Source organism: Pinus tabuliformis, chromosome 4_1 (assembly GCF_031772625.1).
Source record: "Pinus tabuliformis cultivar Carrire ecotype Pingquan chromosome 4_1, CPIR1, whole genome shotgun sequence".
Taxonomy (NCBI): domain Eukaryota; kingdom Viridiplantae; phylum Streptophyta; class Pinopsida; order Pinales; family Pinaceae; genus Pinus; species Pinus tabuliformis.
Genome location: NC_142303.1, coordinates 74,087,771 through 74,105,955, shown reverse-complemented (window position 1 = coordinate 74,105,955; position 18,185 = coordinate 74,087,771). Strand labels below are relative to the sequence as shown.

The 18,185-nt window shown below is 40.1% G+C and overlaps 1 protein-coding gene across 3 annotated transcripts in view; it reads right to left on the bottom strand.

Annotated features, from left to right (window-relative positions):
* Positions 1 to 18,185, bottom strand: part of LOC149174219 (Metallo-hydrolase/oxidoreductase superfamily protein) — a 460,911-nt gene that overhangs the window by 398,409 nt on the left and 44,317 nt on the right. For all 3 annotated transcript variants that reach the window (XM_089419245.1, XM_089419244.1, XM_089419243.1), the window contains exon 2: positions 17,048 to 17,195. In XM_089419245.1, the coding sequence (XP_089275371.1) occupies positions 17,048 to 17,195 (148 nt within the window). The remainder of the gene's footprint in view (positions 1 to 17,047; positions 17,196 to 18,185) is intronic.

Genomic DNA, 18,185 nt, shown 5'->3' with positions numbered 1-18,185 from the left:
TCCAGCTCAGCTATTTCCGGGTATGTTTTCTTAACTTGTCTTTTGCAGCATTTCTGACGCTTTTTGTGTTTTGACTTGTGTGAGTGTTGTTTTCTTGACTTTTGTGAACGCTTGTTGTCGTTTACATGCATACTAGCTTGTACTAGCATCGTTTCAGTTTTCGTTAACATCTCACTGCTGTCGCATGCATGAAATTGTTTTTGCTTCACCCACATGCATGTTGTTCCATTTTCTGAATCTTTCATTCATTGTTTGCATGCACGATCATTCACTCCTGCTTACACTCAGTATCGCCATGCATTCACATTCACATTTGCTTTCAATTGCCCGTCGGCGGGTCTGGGCAGCCTTGGCCCGGACTCTGCCTCACCAAGACAGCATTGTGCAATCCTGAGAGGGAAGGCTCTGTCTTCCTCTCAGAAAATGCGCATTTCTGCCCAGTGATTGTCCTCCAGTCTTGCATTGCGCAATTCTGAGGGACAGTGACTGCTGGCCCAGAAAATTGCGCAATGCAATCACTGGGCCTGCAACCATTGCCAGCAGAAATTGCACATTACGCAATTCCAGAAGCCAGCAGCCAGCCATGCCTCCCAGACAGCCCAGACTGCCTTTTGCGCAGTTCTAGCAGCCAGTCTCCCAGCCTCCCAAGAAAAATTGCGCAATCCTTGCCAGTGAATCCCCATGTATGTTGCATGTCATTTCTCCAGTTTGCTTTGCTTTTAGCTGACGGATTTCTTGCCATGCATGTCGCTTTGTCTCCAAATCTAGCAGGTGTTCGTCCGCCTCTTAGCAATTCAAGATCAATAGCCTCTAAGAGAGCAGGATAAATGGACACTGACGATAGTGCAACTGGAGCAGCAGTTGAGCGAATGTCTACAAGTCTATTGATCTACGAAGACACCAAGCTAATTGTAGACAAGGACATCAAGTTGAAATGGCAAGAGGTCAATGATGCATTTGCAGGCACATTTGGGGAAGACCTCGAAGGCCGCCAAGTCTACGTGAACATTCACAAGTCCAGCGTGTACCGGATTGCATGCAGATATCCTGCGTTCCCATGCGCGGACATGATTCATTGGATCGTAGCTCACACTGATCCTGAGACGATGACATTAAGTATTGTCAGCGGGACAGAGATTGCTACCTTCAGGGCACAGGATTATGAACAGATGCATCATATGTCGAAGCATGTGATCATCATGGAGACTCCCTTCAGCTTACCCAGCAGCAATGCCAACTCCAGAGAAATCTTGAAGAACTGGGTGAAGGAGCCGGCTAAATTCAGGATGACACCCAACCAAGTCTACAAGACAAAGATACTGCGAAAAGCGTATCAATACTTGGTCAGCTTTGCATGTTGACTGTATGGCCAAGAAAGCACATAAATCTTCCCACATAGTTGGGTGATCGCATTGGACCAAACGGCCAGAGAAGGTAAAGGATGCAACTGGTCCAACATGTTGGCTCACCGACTAAAGGAACAGGTAACAAGGGCTCGCCAGCCGCCCAAAGGTATGCAAGAAAAAATCTACATGTCTGCTTACATCTTGGATGCAATCTATGCCCATTAGGAGTTCCCAGGCTTGGAGTGGGCATGGACATCGGCGAAGACCTCTGTGAACACTTATTGTAAGATGTTGTCCGAATGCAGCTTCAGAGGAGTTATCACACGGCTGTCCGATCATTTTGTCACCCCGATTTACAAGATGATATTTGAACAGGATCCACCCTGCATGTCGAAGGCAGCAATGGAGGCACTGATTGACATAGCTGATTGGTATGCCTCACTGTCCAGCACCTTCATATGGATGTACAGCGCAGAGAAGCCTCTGCATGTTCTACCGAAGTTTGCCTTGGACAAACTCGTCATGCAGGAAGTATCATATCACATCTCGGCAGGATTATCAGCTAGGTTGCACCGGAAGAAGAAGGCACCTTGGCCCGCTCTTCTATTGCGCATCGGGTTATACGAGATACGGAGTTTCAAGCATGCGGATGTCAAAGCAGAGGAGATGAAGAAATATCCATTCGACACCCGAAGTTACAATCCATATGACCCGCATTGTCTTGTGAAAGACCACTGCATGAGAGTACAGTTTAATTGGATCCACGGGGCATGTCATTGGGCAGAGGAAGACCCATGGAGATATTGTTACAGTTTCTCCAGACCCAATGAACCAGTCGGTCTCGCTGTGTAATGGGTAGCGAAGCAACCTGAAGCATCATCACGGAGAGCACCAGAAGCAGTAGCAGCAGCAGAGGTAAACATACCAGTGCGCGACAAGGGCAAGAGGAAGATTGTCGACAACATGGAGGAAGAGCAAAGCTACAAGTTCCGAGCAAACCCACTTGTGCAGAAAGCAACTTTGGCAATAGAGGCAAAGAGGTAACAGCGCGACAAGAGAAACGCGCAAAGGCAGAGAGAGAAACGGAGAATGGAGGAAACAGAGAAGAAGTTGCATGAGTTGAAGGAGCAACTCCGGAAGGAACAGGAGTTGCACAGACAGGAGAAAGAAGCGCAGTAGGAATAGGTACAGCAGGGAGCGCAACTTGTACAGACAGATGAAACTGCGCCCGTACAAGTAGTGGACTCATCAGAACAGTGGGCATCAGGCAGACAGGGTGAACCATTGCAGTAGCAAGACTTCGCTCAGGAGATAGAGCAAGCACTTGAACAGATGGATACAGATATGGAGCAACAGGATTTAGAGCAAGACATCGACCTCATGCCTCACCACCAAGAGGTCGACCCACCAGCTTCACCGAATCCAAAATAGGAGCAAGTCCCAAGCGACCAAGGAGACATTGAGATCCTTGAAGATCAGCCAGAGAGAGAGATGCACAACATCTCATTCGACGAGTCTCAACATAGAGTTGTGCAATCTCGCAGAGTGTCGACTCTAGATGATCATACATCTCCTGCGCAGTTTGAGGAACGAGTGATTGTGTCTGACGTGTGCAAACATCCAGCAGCATTGGCCGATGCTACCAAAGCATATGTCGAAGCCACTAGCTCAAGTGTTCGCTTCCTGATAGCTGAGAATAAGCAAATGGTTAAGGAGCTACAAACGGCCAAGCAAGGAGGAGAATTGGTTGCAGCATCCGCCCGAGCAGAGTTGAAGAAGGCAATACTGGATGAAGTATTGTCCCTTGACACAATCATGCAGGCGTTGTATTCCAAGTTTGGTACCGTGCATAAGGCAGTTGTCCATCTCAACGGTTGGCAGCAGCGATGTGCTAGAAGAGAACGTATCTTGTCGAACATGCATGTTGTTGTTGATTACATGCAAACATGGACAATGAGATATAAGGGAGCCCCACTTCACTTGCCTAAGATGATGAAGCCTAGAGCAGTCGAGCTGAAGGCACGCATTCGGAGTCAGATCCGGAACTATGAAGATCTCCCGCAGCTCATCACTAGTCTACAAGCTTCCCATGCACGAGTATTCAAGAGTATGGATGTTGTTGTGCGCACACATGTGATCCCATCTATTGGGACTCTCACCCAGGCGAAGACAAAGGCACAGGTCCGACTGGAGCTTGACTCGTACTTTGACGAGTTGATGCGCATAGCCACCAACCCAGACTTGGTGATCAGTGTAAACACCATGCACAAGTATGTTGCTGGTCCGGCCACACTCAAGACAATGATGCGCATGCTTTCAAACGAGTTGGACAGAGGAGCCCGAGTAGTGTACCTGGATGCTATGGAGGCAAGAGTTCGTTTCCAGAAAGATGTCACCTTAGAGTACACAGACACCATCGCGAACTACCAAGCTTGGCATCAGTTCGCTATTGTCAACCACCATGAGGATGTCAAAGAGTTGGTCTTCCAACAATTGTCCGAGCCATAGTGATGTCTTGCATGGCTTGCTCAAACCATTTTGTCTCACATGGGTACATGTGCATTATAATGTAACGTCTTGTCAAGTGTAAGTCAAGTGTCGATAGTTGGATGTAACAGTCATAGAGTAGATGAAGAGTCGTGAGGGTAGTTGAACTGTCACAAAGGGGAACATCAAGGGCCACCCCACCCTTTGCTATAAATAGCCCCTCATAACTCATTGTAGGGGCTTTTGGTCAGCCAAGCTTCCGATAGGACTATCTTAGAGAGAGCTTGGACAGAGTTGTAACGAGCCTTGGCTTCTCCACTGCGGAGAGCTAGTACATCTCTTTGGAGGAGCAGGCGCCTATGACTATAACGTTCCGTTGTCGGAACTAGTGGTTGGACATGGATATATTGTATGACTGGAACTTACACTTCTTAATATAAGAGAGCCAGCATGTTTCGTGCATATGTTGTATTGTATTTCAGCTATCTGTTTACTCTAAATAATATATGTATCTATTTGCTTACGCATGCATGTATAGCTATTGTTGTATATGTATGTATGAATCTTTCTTAAATGTGTTGGTTTAACCATCACTTTGGATTGCTAGCTTACTTTCCTTCTATGTTGTCATACACCTTTGCTCGTGTGTTCCCTTCTTAACTTTGTGCTATCACAGATTTCCAAGGGGCGCACTCATCTCACCCTCCATGTGTTAGAACCTCTCACGCACCTTCCTTGACTTACTGCATATGTCACACCCTTGCTACCAACAGGGACATCTTACTTGCCTCTGTGCGAAACCGTGATCAAGGCATTACCGTACAACCCACTGCTGGGACTCCTACACCAAACGGTCTGAGGTCTAATTGGGACTTCTTACCGGGGAGATCCCCTGACATGTTGGCGGGTCCAGCACCGTCAACAGCTTACTAATGATAGTACTATTGAAGATGACACAGTGAGACCTTTTGACAATAACTCCTTTCCTGCTGCAAGATGATGGAATTCTAACTATCAGATTTCCCAGACTTCTTCAAGCACAGATTACTATCAACCTATGGCTACATGACCCTTGAAGACTACTGTTGCAATACAACGATGAAACTTTGCTACTACTATCAAAGTCTAGACTTCATACCGCAAGATATACAATATTGCATGCCACTATGAAACCTTTAAAAAAACGGAAACCTTGAATAACAACCATCAACACTTTATCAAGTAGATATGTTTGTTTCGATCAAGGCACCTTCAATAGTACTTCAAAACATATGATACATATGCAAACTTCTTCAAATCAAGCTTATATGCAGTGATCATACTTGAGTGATTATGTCGACTTAATTTCTGTATTTGGGCCGCAAACATATATGTATATACCTTTAATTCTAGACAAAAACTACCTCAGGTCTGCAATTCAAACAAACAATACCTTTGTTGTTGCTTCAAGGCTTCAAACCAAGGCCGAATAGGATGCATGTGCCATCTTACTTCTTCGTTGGTACAGAGACTCAAAACTTCTTTGTTGTACTTTGTCTTAAGGTTGCCACAGAAGATTAGTTTGATTGGGCCACAAACTAAGGCAATTAGATGGTAACCAATCTAAGCCTCACAATTGGACGGAGCAAATTCCAATGTCTGGATCAAATTTAATGTGTATTTCTTCAATGATACTCTTGAACCATCTTCAGAGATTGCACCTTCAAGAAAACTCAAGCAATGCGGTCACTGGATCAACTATAATTCAAGTTGTCTATGTATAGTTCAAATTGATTTTAGCACAAAACCTAGCCTAGGGTCAAAGCTTTTAGATATGAGTCACACTTGCACGTTGTTCTCTGTGAATTAAAAATGGTTTGAATCAACAAAGATCGCAGGGATAATACATTGATCTGAAAGTTAGAGCAAGATTTAATACTTCAGTGAACACAACAGCTCCAAAGAGGAGGGCTGAATAGCCTAGCAGTCCTATAACACATCAAATAACCTCCTTCGTTGGTTTGTTCCAAAGAATTGCAGAGATAAACCTTATGCTCAAAGTTTAAAGCCCTAGAGAGGGTCAAGACCTACAAAGTATAATCAATGAATCCCAAGTGCCAAAATCCAAGCCTCTCGTCTGATTTTGCAATCCTCCACAAGGCCGAAAAATTTCAGAGCTTAATCACAATTGATATGCGTTCAAATTCATGCCAAGGAGGTGAAATGAGGTGCACTTATATAGTTTTGTAAGCCACCAAATAGGACAATCAGTTTAACATTTCAAGAGGGAAAACCCACGTTTAAAATTCAAAATAGTTGGAGGGAAAAGAGGTTGTTTGCCTTTAGGGATTGGGAATTGATTTTTATTTGAAGTCAAAGACCCCCTCATGGCGTGTGAATTCAAAAATCATTTTTGAGACTCTCCATAAAATATTTTAATCATAGACTTTTGATGTAAATCCTATTTTCATGATTGGTATAATATGTTGGCCAATGATGGGGTGCCACATCATCTTCCCTTCGGGTTTTTTGCCCACAAGATAGGTCCTTCAAATTCAAACAAGCATAACTCCCAAACTGTGAAGGCTCTTGTGGCCTGCTATATACCGCAGGAATCAGCTCAATGAGGAGAATCCAACAAAGATGATCCAGACTCGAAACATAGTTTTCCCATGTCATTTTGATCAACAAAGGTGGGGCATCTTCTCATGTTGCTTGGGTTGACATCAATGACAACCACATTTTAACAATCTCCCCCTTTGTCATTGATGGCAACACATGTACTCCCCCTGCGATCACTACACCCCCTGTTTTCCCTCACCCTTCAACATCACTGACAAAGGGTGACTCCCCCTGATAAGTTGTCTGTTGCTTTGTGCCTGTAACCTACCTCTACTCCCCCTATCTGTTGGGTTGGATGGAATAGATATCAATGTGAGCCTAGAAGAATCCCAAGTTTCTGTCGAAGATACTCAAAAGTTTCTCGCGGTAAAGGTTTGGTGAAAATGTCAGCTATTTGCTCCTTGGTCCCAATATATTCCACCTTTATGTTCCTCTCTACAACCTGCTCTAGAACAAAGTGATACTTAATAAGAATGTGTTTTACTTTTTAATGCATGGCAAGATTCTCGGAGATGATTATGGCATTGGTGTTGTCACAGGATATCGAAATGGGCTCACCAAACTTCACTTGAAGATCCTGCAATGTTTCTTTCATCCAGAGGACCTGAGTACAACATGTTGTTGCTACTGTGTATTCTACGTCTATTGTGGATAAGGAGACTAAAGGTTACTTCTTGTTCAACCATGATATAAGGCAACCACCTAAGTAGAAAGTTGCTCCACAGGTGCTTTTACGATCATCAACGTTGCCTGCCTAATCTGCATCGGTACAAATTGTGATAGTTAAATCATTCCTTTTGGATACCATATGCCAAAATTTGTTGTTCGCTTGAGATATCGAAAAATTCTCTTCACTGCAACAACATGGGATTCTTTTCGATCTGCTTGGAAATGTGCTACCTGTCCAACTACCTGCATCACATATGGTCTTGAAGCTATCACATATAGGAAACTGCTAATCAGTGATCTATACATCCTTTGATCTACATCCTTGGATATGTCATCCATGCTCAACTTGCAACTAGTCACCATTCGAGTGCTAACTAGTTTGCATTCTTCCATTTTAAATCTCTTCAACATTTCTTTGATATATTTGGTTTCACAGATGTATATGCCTTCGCCTTCTTGAGATATCTGAAGTCCCAAGAAGAAAGTCAACTCACCAAGTAATGACATCTTAAACTCACTCTGCATATATGCTACAAACTTCTTGCTTAAATTGTCATCATCGCTTCCAAAGATTATGTCATCCACATATACTTCAATGATGGTCAAACTGTCATGTCCAACCTTTACATAAAGGTTGTTATCAACATTCCCTCTTTTAAACCCTTGTTTTGCAAGTACTTGTAAAGACGGGCATACCAATCTCTAGGATCCTGTTTAAGAACATATAATGCCTTCTTCAACCTACACACATAATCTTTCTTGTCAGTAAGCAGAAATCCTTCAGGTTCTTCTATATAGAGTCTAGACTTCTTCCAATTCTCCATTTAGAAAGGCCAATTTTACGTCCATCTGATACACCTTGATCTTTCCTAAACAAGCATAAGACAAGAGCATCCTAATGGCTTCCATTTTGGCAATAGGAGCAAAGGTTTCTTCGAAGTCTATTCCTTCAACCTGCGCAAATCCTTTATAGACCAATCTTGCCTTGTTCCTGGTAACATGTCCATCCTCATTCAGTTTGTTCCTGAAAACCCATTTTGTGCCAATGACATTTTTGTCCTTTGGTTGTGGAACCAATTCCCCAGCATCATTCTTTTCAATTTGATCCAATTATTCATTCATAGTTGTTGTCTAATGTTCATCATGATTGGCTTCTTAAAAGTTGTTAGCTCATATGTGGCTTAGAGGGCAAGTTGTGCTTGTTGTAGCCTGCGTATCTATCGATTTCTTCTAGTTCTTATGCCTTCATTAATGTACCAAATGATCTGGTCTAAAGGATGGCTCTTTTGATACCATTTCTTGGGAGTCTAAGAAGGTGTATGTTATTCATATCTTGTCTCTTCCTGATTGGCAATTGTTTCCTTATTTGATTGTACTTGCACTGAAGCTTCCTCTTTGGCTTTTTCTGGTTCTTCTTCTTGTGTTTTTTATTCACTTGAATATGAGCTTCCTTGCTTAGCCTTTGGTCCACGAACTTCATCAAATGTTACATTGATGCTTTCAACTATCTAGTTGAGTCTCTCATTATAACATTTGTATGCTTTACTTTTGCGTGAGTAACCAACAAAAATGCCTTCATCTACCCGAGAGTCAAATTTTCCAATCTTCTGGTCTTCCATTTTAATGTAGCATTTGCTTCCAAAGACTCTGAAGTGTTTGATATTTGTTGGTCTTCCCTTCCATAGCTCATACAGAGTCTTATCACAGTTTCTTCTAAGTAGTACTTTATTTAGAATGTATATTGTTGTATCTACTGCCTGAACCCAAATTTGTTGTCAAATTTTGAATCATTTAGCATCGTTCTGGCCATCTCGTCCACAGTTATGTTTTTCCTTTCGACGACCCAATTTTGTTGAGGTGTCTTGGCTACTGAAAGCTACCTTTTATGCATTGTTCCTCGCAAAAGCGCTGAAATTCTTTGGATGTAAACTCACCTCCATTATCCAATCTCAGACATGTGATTTTCAAATCAGTTTCGTTTTCAATTATTTCCTTGTAGATTCTGAAACATTCAAATGCTTCAGACTCTTTTTGAGAAAACTGATTGTTGTCATCCCCGTATTAGTCATCAATCATCAACATGAAGTATTGTTTGTTGAGAAATGTAACTAGTTTTGGTCTTCATAATTGTTGTACTCATTTCAATATGTATCCTATGTAACAAACAAGAAAAGAAGAAAGAAAAGTTATTATCATTAAAGCATGGGTTTTATGCTCATTATTGATGGTCTTCTAGGTAAAAGCATGTTCTTCGTGCTTCTAGGGTTTGTTAGGTATTAGGATTTATTGACATGTCAATGGAGTCAACATCATGTTTATAAGACCCTTCCGGGAAATTTGAAATTGTAAAAAGAATTATTTTTGAGTCTAGAAAGTCTTGGAATCTCCAAGAGTACAAGTCAGCCTTGGGATCTTCCAGTTGGCCTAAAGGAGGGAAATCGACCCCTTGAGAAGACTATATAAAGAGTAGTTCGACTTCATTTGGAGATACACTCACTCACAAGTTAGACATCTCAAGAAAGAGTTCGATTTATAGCAGGGAAACTAGAAAAGGAGAGCGAAGGTCAAGGAGAAGAAAGAGGTAAGAATTTTCATAGCTTTTGGACTATATCTCTCTCACATGTGCAAAAATATAGGGTTTCTGGGCTACAGGAAGAGGCTGAAGTTGCAGGGTTGAGTTGCAGTGGGACGAAGTGCAACATCTTGTAGCTAGGAGGAGGAAACTTTGTTTATACCTCGCTAACCTTAGGAAGAGTTGTCTTGCTCTTGGAAGGTCCCAGAAGGAGGTCGAGTTAGGGTTTCTTCAAGAGCTGCAAGGCTGAAGTTGTAGGTCAAAGTTGCAATTCGAGTGACAGTGTTGTAGCTGGTAGCTCAAAGTTGCAGTGTGTAGCAATTTGGTGGAGATAAAAGAAAGAATTGAGGAAGGGTTGACTTGGTACTCGAGGACTTGGTCTAGGGATTGGGTCTTTACATCTCATCTGAAGCAGATTCTAAGAAGAGAAGATTTTTTGGGTTTTCCCCTTAGAGGGGTTTTTCCCTGGCTAAGAGCCTACATCTGTGTCCTCTTTTGTTGTTATTGCTTCTTGATATTGTTTGATGAAAATATCTAACTAAAGGAACATAAAGAAGATAACTAAGATTCAAAAGCAAGTATCAAAGTCAAAGAAAATAAGTTTAATAAGATGCCAATTTATATTTTTTAACACTATTCACCATTCATTTCCTTGGTCTTCATTGGTCCACATAGATCAGTGTCTACCAACTCCAATGGTTTTCACGTGGAGTGTTCCTTTGTCTTGAATTCAACACTTGTTTGTTTTCCATGCCTGCAATGTTTACATTAAGTGCTGGTTGGTTTTGAAATCTACGGCATTTCTCTCATAGCTTCCTTTTTACTGATTCTCACAAGGTTGTCAAAGTTTATGTGTTCCATCTGCCTATGCCAAATCCAACTTTCATCTTCTCTTGCCAAGAAACAACCTTTTTTTATAGTCTCATCCAAACGTATATGTCATTCGGAGTTTGAGTCGCAGTTGCCACCAATTTGCCAGATTTCTCTCTCCTCCTTTCATATTTCTTTGAATCAAAGAGCAGTGTGTGTCCTTGATCACACATTTGGCATACGCTTAATAGACTATGATTCATGTTTTCTATGAGAAGCACATCTTTTGTTGTAGCATCCTTTCCTCCAAGCTTGACTGTGCCTGTTCCTATAACGTTTGCAAATTTGTCATTTCCAAAAGATATTGTTCCATCCTTTCCTTCTTTCAAAGATATGAATTTGTTTCTGTCTCTGGTCATATGTGTTGAGCAGCCACTATCAACATACCACACATTCTTCTTGCTTTGAGCTTTTAGGGCAAGTGCGCAACTCTCAGTTTTCTTCTTCCAAACCTTTGGAGGAGCATTTTGATTTTGTTGTGATTCCCTTGGGGGAGTGGTTAACCTGCAATCTTTAGCCAAATGTCCAAAGTTGTTGCATTTATGGCATTCTACTTCATTGCTTAAATATCCAAACCTGTTATAGTTTTGCCTGTAATCCTCTCGAGAATTTCTAGGATAATCATTCTTGAAAGACTTTCCAAAGTTGCTTCTGTTCCTATCATAGGCCTGGCAATTTACAGCTTTATGTCCAAAATTTCTGCAAGAATAACAAACACCAAGAAAGATGGTTTGATACCTAAGAGGGGGAGACCTTCTTCGTGGTACTATTCTCCAAGAGCCTTCTTGTTGATTTTGTGTCTCTTGAACCTTCTGTTCTATTGGGAAGCCTCCTTCCTTCTTGATAGATCCTTTAGTAATTTTTGCATAAGTTTTCTATCCATCTCCCTTTTTTGTCGTGGAGGAACTCTAGCCTTTTACGAATGTTTCCCTGTAGCCCAATCCTGTCTTGTCATTGCATGGTCTTTGACTGTTGATGAGCGCATCCAATGCTCTGGAGCTATTTGCAAAGTTTTGTTGGACATTTCCTTTTTGTGCTTCCTTTTGTAGAGAGACTATCTCTGCTTCTAAATCTTCCCTTGCCTTGTTTCTTTCTTCCAATTCTCTTTTGAGTGATTCTTCAATTTTTCTGGCTTCTTCCAACTGCACTTTAAGGCTAATGATGGTCTCCTTTGATTCTTCATTCTTCTTATTGAGGCTTCTGGCATGTTCTTTTACTTCTTTTAGTTTGGCTTCCAGAGATTTGACATTTCCTTTTTCAACCTTGAGATCCTTTATAACTCTGACCATCTCGTTTTGAAATTTGATCTCGTCCATCTCTTCTTCATCTTCTTCTTCTTCTTCAGGAGCTTCCTTCCTATTGTCCCTAGCCATGAATAGCACTCTTCCTGTGTCATTCTCTTTGTCACTGTTGCTTTCTTCTTCAGATGAGTTGTCTTCTTTAGAGTAAAAGATTTTCTTAAAGCCTTTCCTTTTACCTTTCTTGTTGAATCTTCTTTGATTTTTCTTTCCTTTCTTGGGTGCTTCTTCTTCGTCAGAGTTCTTATGAGGACACTTAGCAACAAAATGACCAATCTCACCACAATTGAAACATATTAAGGGAAGTTTACCCTTGAATTTACCTATTCCTCTTTTCAATTTTCTCACAAAGTTTGCAACTTCTTCATCTAAGTATTCGTCATTGCAACAACTGGAGCTTGGCCTTGATTCCTGTTTGTTTTTCTCGGTCTTCTTGGATGTTGTGAAGGTTGCTTCTCTGTTAGATGGAATTTCTTGTTTTGTTCTCATTTCGTAAGTTGTAATTATTCCATGCAATTGGTCCATGTTGAGCTTTTCTAAATCATCTCTTTCTTCTAACACAAAGACTTTAGCATCGAACCTCACTGGAAGTGATCTTAGTACCTTTCGGACAACTACCTTGCTATCCATTGGTTCTCCTAGTGCTTCTATGGCATTCACTATTTCATCAACATGGAGAAAGTACGCTGCAATGTTTTCCTCTTCATTCATTTTCAGCTGCTCAAATTGACCTCGGTAGGTCTGAAGCTTGGCCTCTTTTACCTTATTGTCTCCTTCATATATATTTTGAAGCTTGTCCCAAATTTCTTTCGCCAATATGCAATGCACCACTTTGACATATACAGAATATGACAGACCATTCAAGAGGGCATTTTTAGATTTACCATCACTTTCGTAAAGCTTTTGGCCGTCATCATCCGAAGGTTCTTAGTATTTTGTCAACACAGAATTCCAAACTTCAAATCCTTGAGTTTCAAGATATGCATTCATCCTTCCATTCCAAAATGCATAGGTGTTCCCATTAAGTACTGGAATCCTCGGCTTATTCCACTCCATGATCTCCTTCCAATTGTTAAATTGCTAGTGAAGGAATTTGCTTCGATACCAATTGTTGGAAACACTGAGAGAGCGTGAATCAATGTTTCTTATCAATTAGTAACTTATTAATCTTTTTGAGTATTAACAACATATAAAACATCAACACATCACGAGAACGATACACTAAATGTTTTAGGTGGAAACCCTTCAAGGAGAAAAACCACCGAACGTATCTCTAATAATTTATCAGTAGATTAAATGCTTCAGCTCCAACTGAAAATGAAAGCCCCAACTCCCTAGTACTCTAGAAAAGCGTTCAATTTTCTAGCGCCAACTGGAAGGACGCTCCGATGCTGTAGTTTTATCTGTTGTTGCTGAAAGGATGCTCCAGCACCCTTGCAAGCTCCAACTTGCCCTAGCACCACCCTACCCCCCTGAAGTGTTTTCAGGCTGCAACCTAAAGGTGACTACAACCACCTGCCTAGCACCACCCAACCACCCTGAAAACGATAATAGATTATCCCAACTATTGTGGGCTCCCGTACCAGGGACAATGACCAACTTTACAAGATATTGTGGCTCCTGTATAGCGACAATGACCCACTTACAAGATATTCAATAAAAGCCTTACTACCAATGAAACCCTCACACAAATGACGAAACCCCAAATGATATAATAAAGAAACCCAAATACTGAAACCCTTGCTACAGAACCCTTGTCGCAAGATAATAGGACACTCTTATAAACTGCTCCAAAATGATATGGCGATAACAGATACCCTTACTGGTGATAGTACTGCTGAAGATGACAAAGTGAGACTTGTTGACAATAACTCCTTTCCTGCTGCAAGATGATGGAATTCTAACTGTCAGACTTCCCAGACTTCTTCAAGCACAGATTACTATCAACCTGCGGCTACAGGACCATTGAAGATTAGTGTTACAAGATAATGATGAGACTCTGGTACTACTATCAAAGTCCAGACTTCATACCACAAGATATACAGTACTGTCTGCCATTGTGAAACCCTAAGAAAAACCAGAAACCTTGAATACCAACCTTCAACACTTTATCAAGTAGATTTGTTCGTTTTGATCAAGGCGCCTTCAAGAGTACTTCTTCAAAACATATGATACATATGCAAACTTCTTCAAATCAAGCTTATATTGTAGTGATCATACCTGAGTGATTAGGTTGGATTGATTTCTTTATTTGGGCTGCAGACGTATATGTATATACTATTTACCTTTAATTCCAGACCGAAACTACCTCAGGTCTGCAATTCAAACAAACGACACATCTGTTGTTGCTTCAAGGCTTCAAACCAAGGCCAAATAGGATGCATGTGCCATTTTACTTCTTCGCTGGTACAGAGACTCAAAACTTCTTTGTTGGACTTTGTCTTAAGGATGCCACAGAAGATTAGTTTGATTGGGCTGCAGACTAAGGCAATTAGATGGTAACCAATCTGAGCCTCACACTTGGACGGAGCAAATTCAGATGTCTGGATCAAATTTAATGAGTATTTCTTCAATGATACTCTTGAACCATTTTCAAAGATTGAACCTTCAAGAAAATTCAAGCAACGCGGTCACTGGACCAACTATAATTCATGTTGTCTCTGTATAGTTCAGATTGATCTTAGCACAGAACCTAGCCAAGGGCCGAAGCTTTTAGATATGAGTCACACTTGCACATTGTTCTCTGTGAAATAAATATGGTTCGGATCAACAAGATCGCAGAGGTAATATACTGATCTGAAAGTTGGAGCAATATTAAATACTTCAATGCAGACAACAGCTCCAAAGAGGAGGACCAAATGGCCTAGCAGTCCTGTACCACATCAAATAACCTCCTTCACTAGTCTGTTCCAAAGAATTGCAGAGATAAACCTTATGTTCAGAGTCTAATGCCCTAGAGAGGGCCGAAACCTGCAAAGTGTAATCAATGAATCCCAAGTGCCAAAACCCAAAATATAAACCAAAACCCAAGCCTCTCATCTGATTTTGCAATCTTCCACGGGGCCAAAAAATTTCAAAGCTTAATCACAATTGATATGAGTTCAGATTCATGCCAAGAAGGTGAAATGAGGTGCACTTATATAATTTTGTAGGGCACGAAACAGGGCAGCCGGTTTATTATTCTAGGAGGGAAAACCATGTTTAAAACTCAAAATAGTTGGAGGTAAAACAGACCATCTGCCTTTAGGGATTAGGAATTGATTTTTATTTGAAGTCAAAGACCCCCTTATGGCTTGTGAATTCAAAAATCATTTTTGAGACCCTCCATAAAATATTTTATCATAGGCATTTGATGTAAATCCTATTTTCATGATTGGTATAATATGCTGGCCAATGATGGGGTGCCACATCATCTCCTCTTTGGGTTTTTTTCCCACAAGATGGGTCCATCTTCAAACAAGCATAACTTCCAAACCGTGAAGGCTCTCGTGACATGCCATATACCACCGGAATCGGCTCAACGAGGAGAATCCAACAAAGATGAGCCGGACTCGAAACACTATGTTTTGCCATGTCATGTTGATCAACAAAGGTGAGGCATCTTCTGGCACTGCTTGGGTTGACATCAATGACAACCGCATTTCAACAAATAATTCATGATTGGTCCATGCATATAGAGATTAAATATCACTTCAAGTGATACATGGTGCAAAAGGGAGCAATAATGCACCAATTTATTTCCACAAATCAACAAGTAGCTGATATTCTGACCAAGACCTTGTCAAAAGGGAAGTTAGTGGCATTCAGAGACAGACTTGGATTGATGCAGAATTCCTTCCTTGCAAGGACAGAATGTTGAGAATTATAGCTTAGACAAGAACTTCTACAGTCTCAAATTATCAATGTGAACATGTGAGTAGTTTGAGATAATTTCTAAGAGTAACTGTATTTTTTAGAAGTAGTTCTACTTTCAAAAAATAATTCTATTCTGTAATTCACTTTAGGAAAAAAAAATAGTGAAAAGTCTTATATTTAGTTGTTAAGTCTAAAAACTATATTTCATGCATGCATGACTTAAACTAGGAGTAATCTCAAAAACAGATTATGGTATTGGTCTCAGCTAAAAGTATAAACATGCTTCAAGATAGAGAGTCTACACAGTTGAATAGTTGAGCGGATTGAGTGACTGAGGGAAAAAGGAGGGACTTAGGAAAGAGGTAAATCTGGACAGCAGGCAGACGCTATATAGACAGGTCTGTACAGATTCGTATAGGTGTATGGATCCATACAATTTTGTACAGTTGTACAGAATAGTTTTTTTCAAATTGTACAGACAGAACAATATAGTCCATACAACTGTACAGTAGGTCAAACTTCTCAAGTAGGTTGTACCACTCAGTTCAAAGTGATTCGATGACTGTGCAACTACTATATTTTAGCAGACTCTAGAGGTTCCTTTTAAGTTTTTCAAATGACTGAAAAGCTGAATTTTTAGGAGAAATTACTTCTGTGAAACTGTTTTTAGCCTTCCACCATATAATTTCCAGCTGTTGTGTGATTAATGCTATGGTCTGAAATTTAAATTCTGATTAATTAAATTCAGCAGTTTTTTGTTTGATTGAGATCATAAGGAAATTAGTCATCTAGGCATAGAAAATCCTTACAACTAAAATCCTTTAATTTTCCCAAAGCTATCTCATATTTCACGTCATTACCCTCACAAAAAGGAATACCCTATAATTATACATCATGCCAATTCTACCAATAATTTGTCACTATAAATTGGAAAATATAAACTATAGTAACCAGCATTTCAGCTTATATTCCTCATTAAGTAATGATAACCACGCTAGATCAGCTCCAAAATGAGTCAAATTCCCCAAGATAACTCACTGCATGAAACTCTTGTAGGAGACGATGTTATATATTTTCATGGTTGACCGTTGGCCAACCATGTTTAGAATCTACAAATACAGGAATTGATTAGCCATAAAGGTACTAATTGCACAAGTAAGTTTGCTTCATAATGACTATATGAAGGTATTGTCTCTCAAGTTTGGAAAGCATGGTTAAACTTTCAACAAATGTTAATCTAAATCAGCACATAAATGCCAATACTTTCAATGACCAAATATATAGCTCCAATAATGTCATATATATATATTAGTCTTTTCAGCATGACCATCTACTAATTCTAAAGTCACCTGATAAAATAAATTCGTTTGCTGTGACATGAGCTATGAAGAACACTGTATGAATAGGAAGGCCAGGTCCAAAATCAGCCTCTTCAAAAGATTTCCAATATATCCAAGGACTGGTCATGCATTTGCCAGCACATACATGCATGAGAATCTGCAAATTCCATTTGAAATTGCCAGTAAATAAGCATAGTTGAAACAAGGCAAGGCAGAATTCAGTCAAAACTAAGGGTCTCTTGTGACCATTGATAAGTAAACTGGGAAAAGATTATAGAATATATTTCATTGTTTGCAGAAACCTCATAGCACGAACAAGAACTCCTGATTGTACCATCATGTCAAAATCTATGGACAGAAACAAAAAACTAGGTGAAAAAAAGATGTTTGGAATGAATCATATTGACAACTATAACTAAGATGACTTTAAGCTCAAACCTGATTTTCATGATTTGAGAAGAATAATTGTGTTTCTGAATGCAGAATGCTTTCTGTGAAAATGTTTCCAACCCATTTATATATAGAAACCAGCACTGGAAGAATTGAAAAGAATCAATATGTCAAAACATTTGAAATTCATGTATCGAAAATGTTTATTTGGCTTTACTAATTCGGTTAAACATATTTTTGTTGTCAGTTTTGAATGTAACTCATATCAGTTCTAGGTCAAATCAATCTTTTGAAACTCATAATGTTTAGCTCTTTTATACACAAATTGGAAGCAAAAATGTCTCGTCTTCTAAAACCTTCTAAATTGATAACTCTAAGCAAAATCTGTCCAGTCTTAAAAAGAAGACTTGAAACTCGCTTTCCTCAAATTTGGAATACATCTTGCTTCAATAACATACAATAATAGTTCAGATGTGATCAAAAACAGGATTAAATGAGCCTGAATTCAAGATGACTCAGTGATAGAACTAATTAGCTCAAAACCAAATAGAAAAAACCAACCTCAATAAAGATTGGGTGGAATGGAAAACACCTTCAAAGTTCGAAAATATGGAGATCAATCATATACCCAGAACTAAAACCAAATAACAATGCGGATAAAATGGCTAAATCGGGGATAAGATTGGATGCCAATAATGTAAAATCCATTCCACTTAATCCAAATACCAGAGGAAGCAGAGTACAAATTGATTACAAA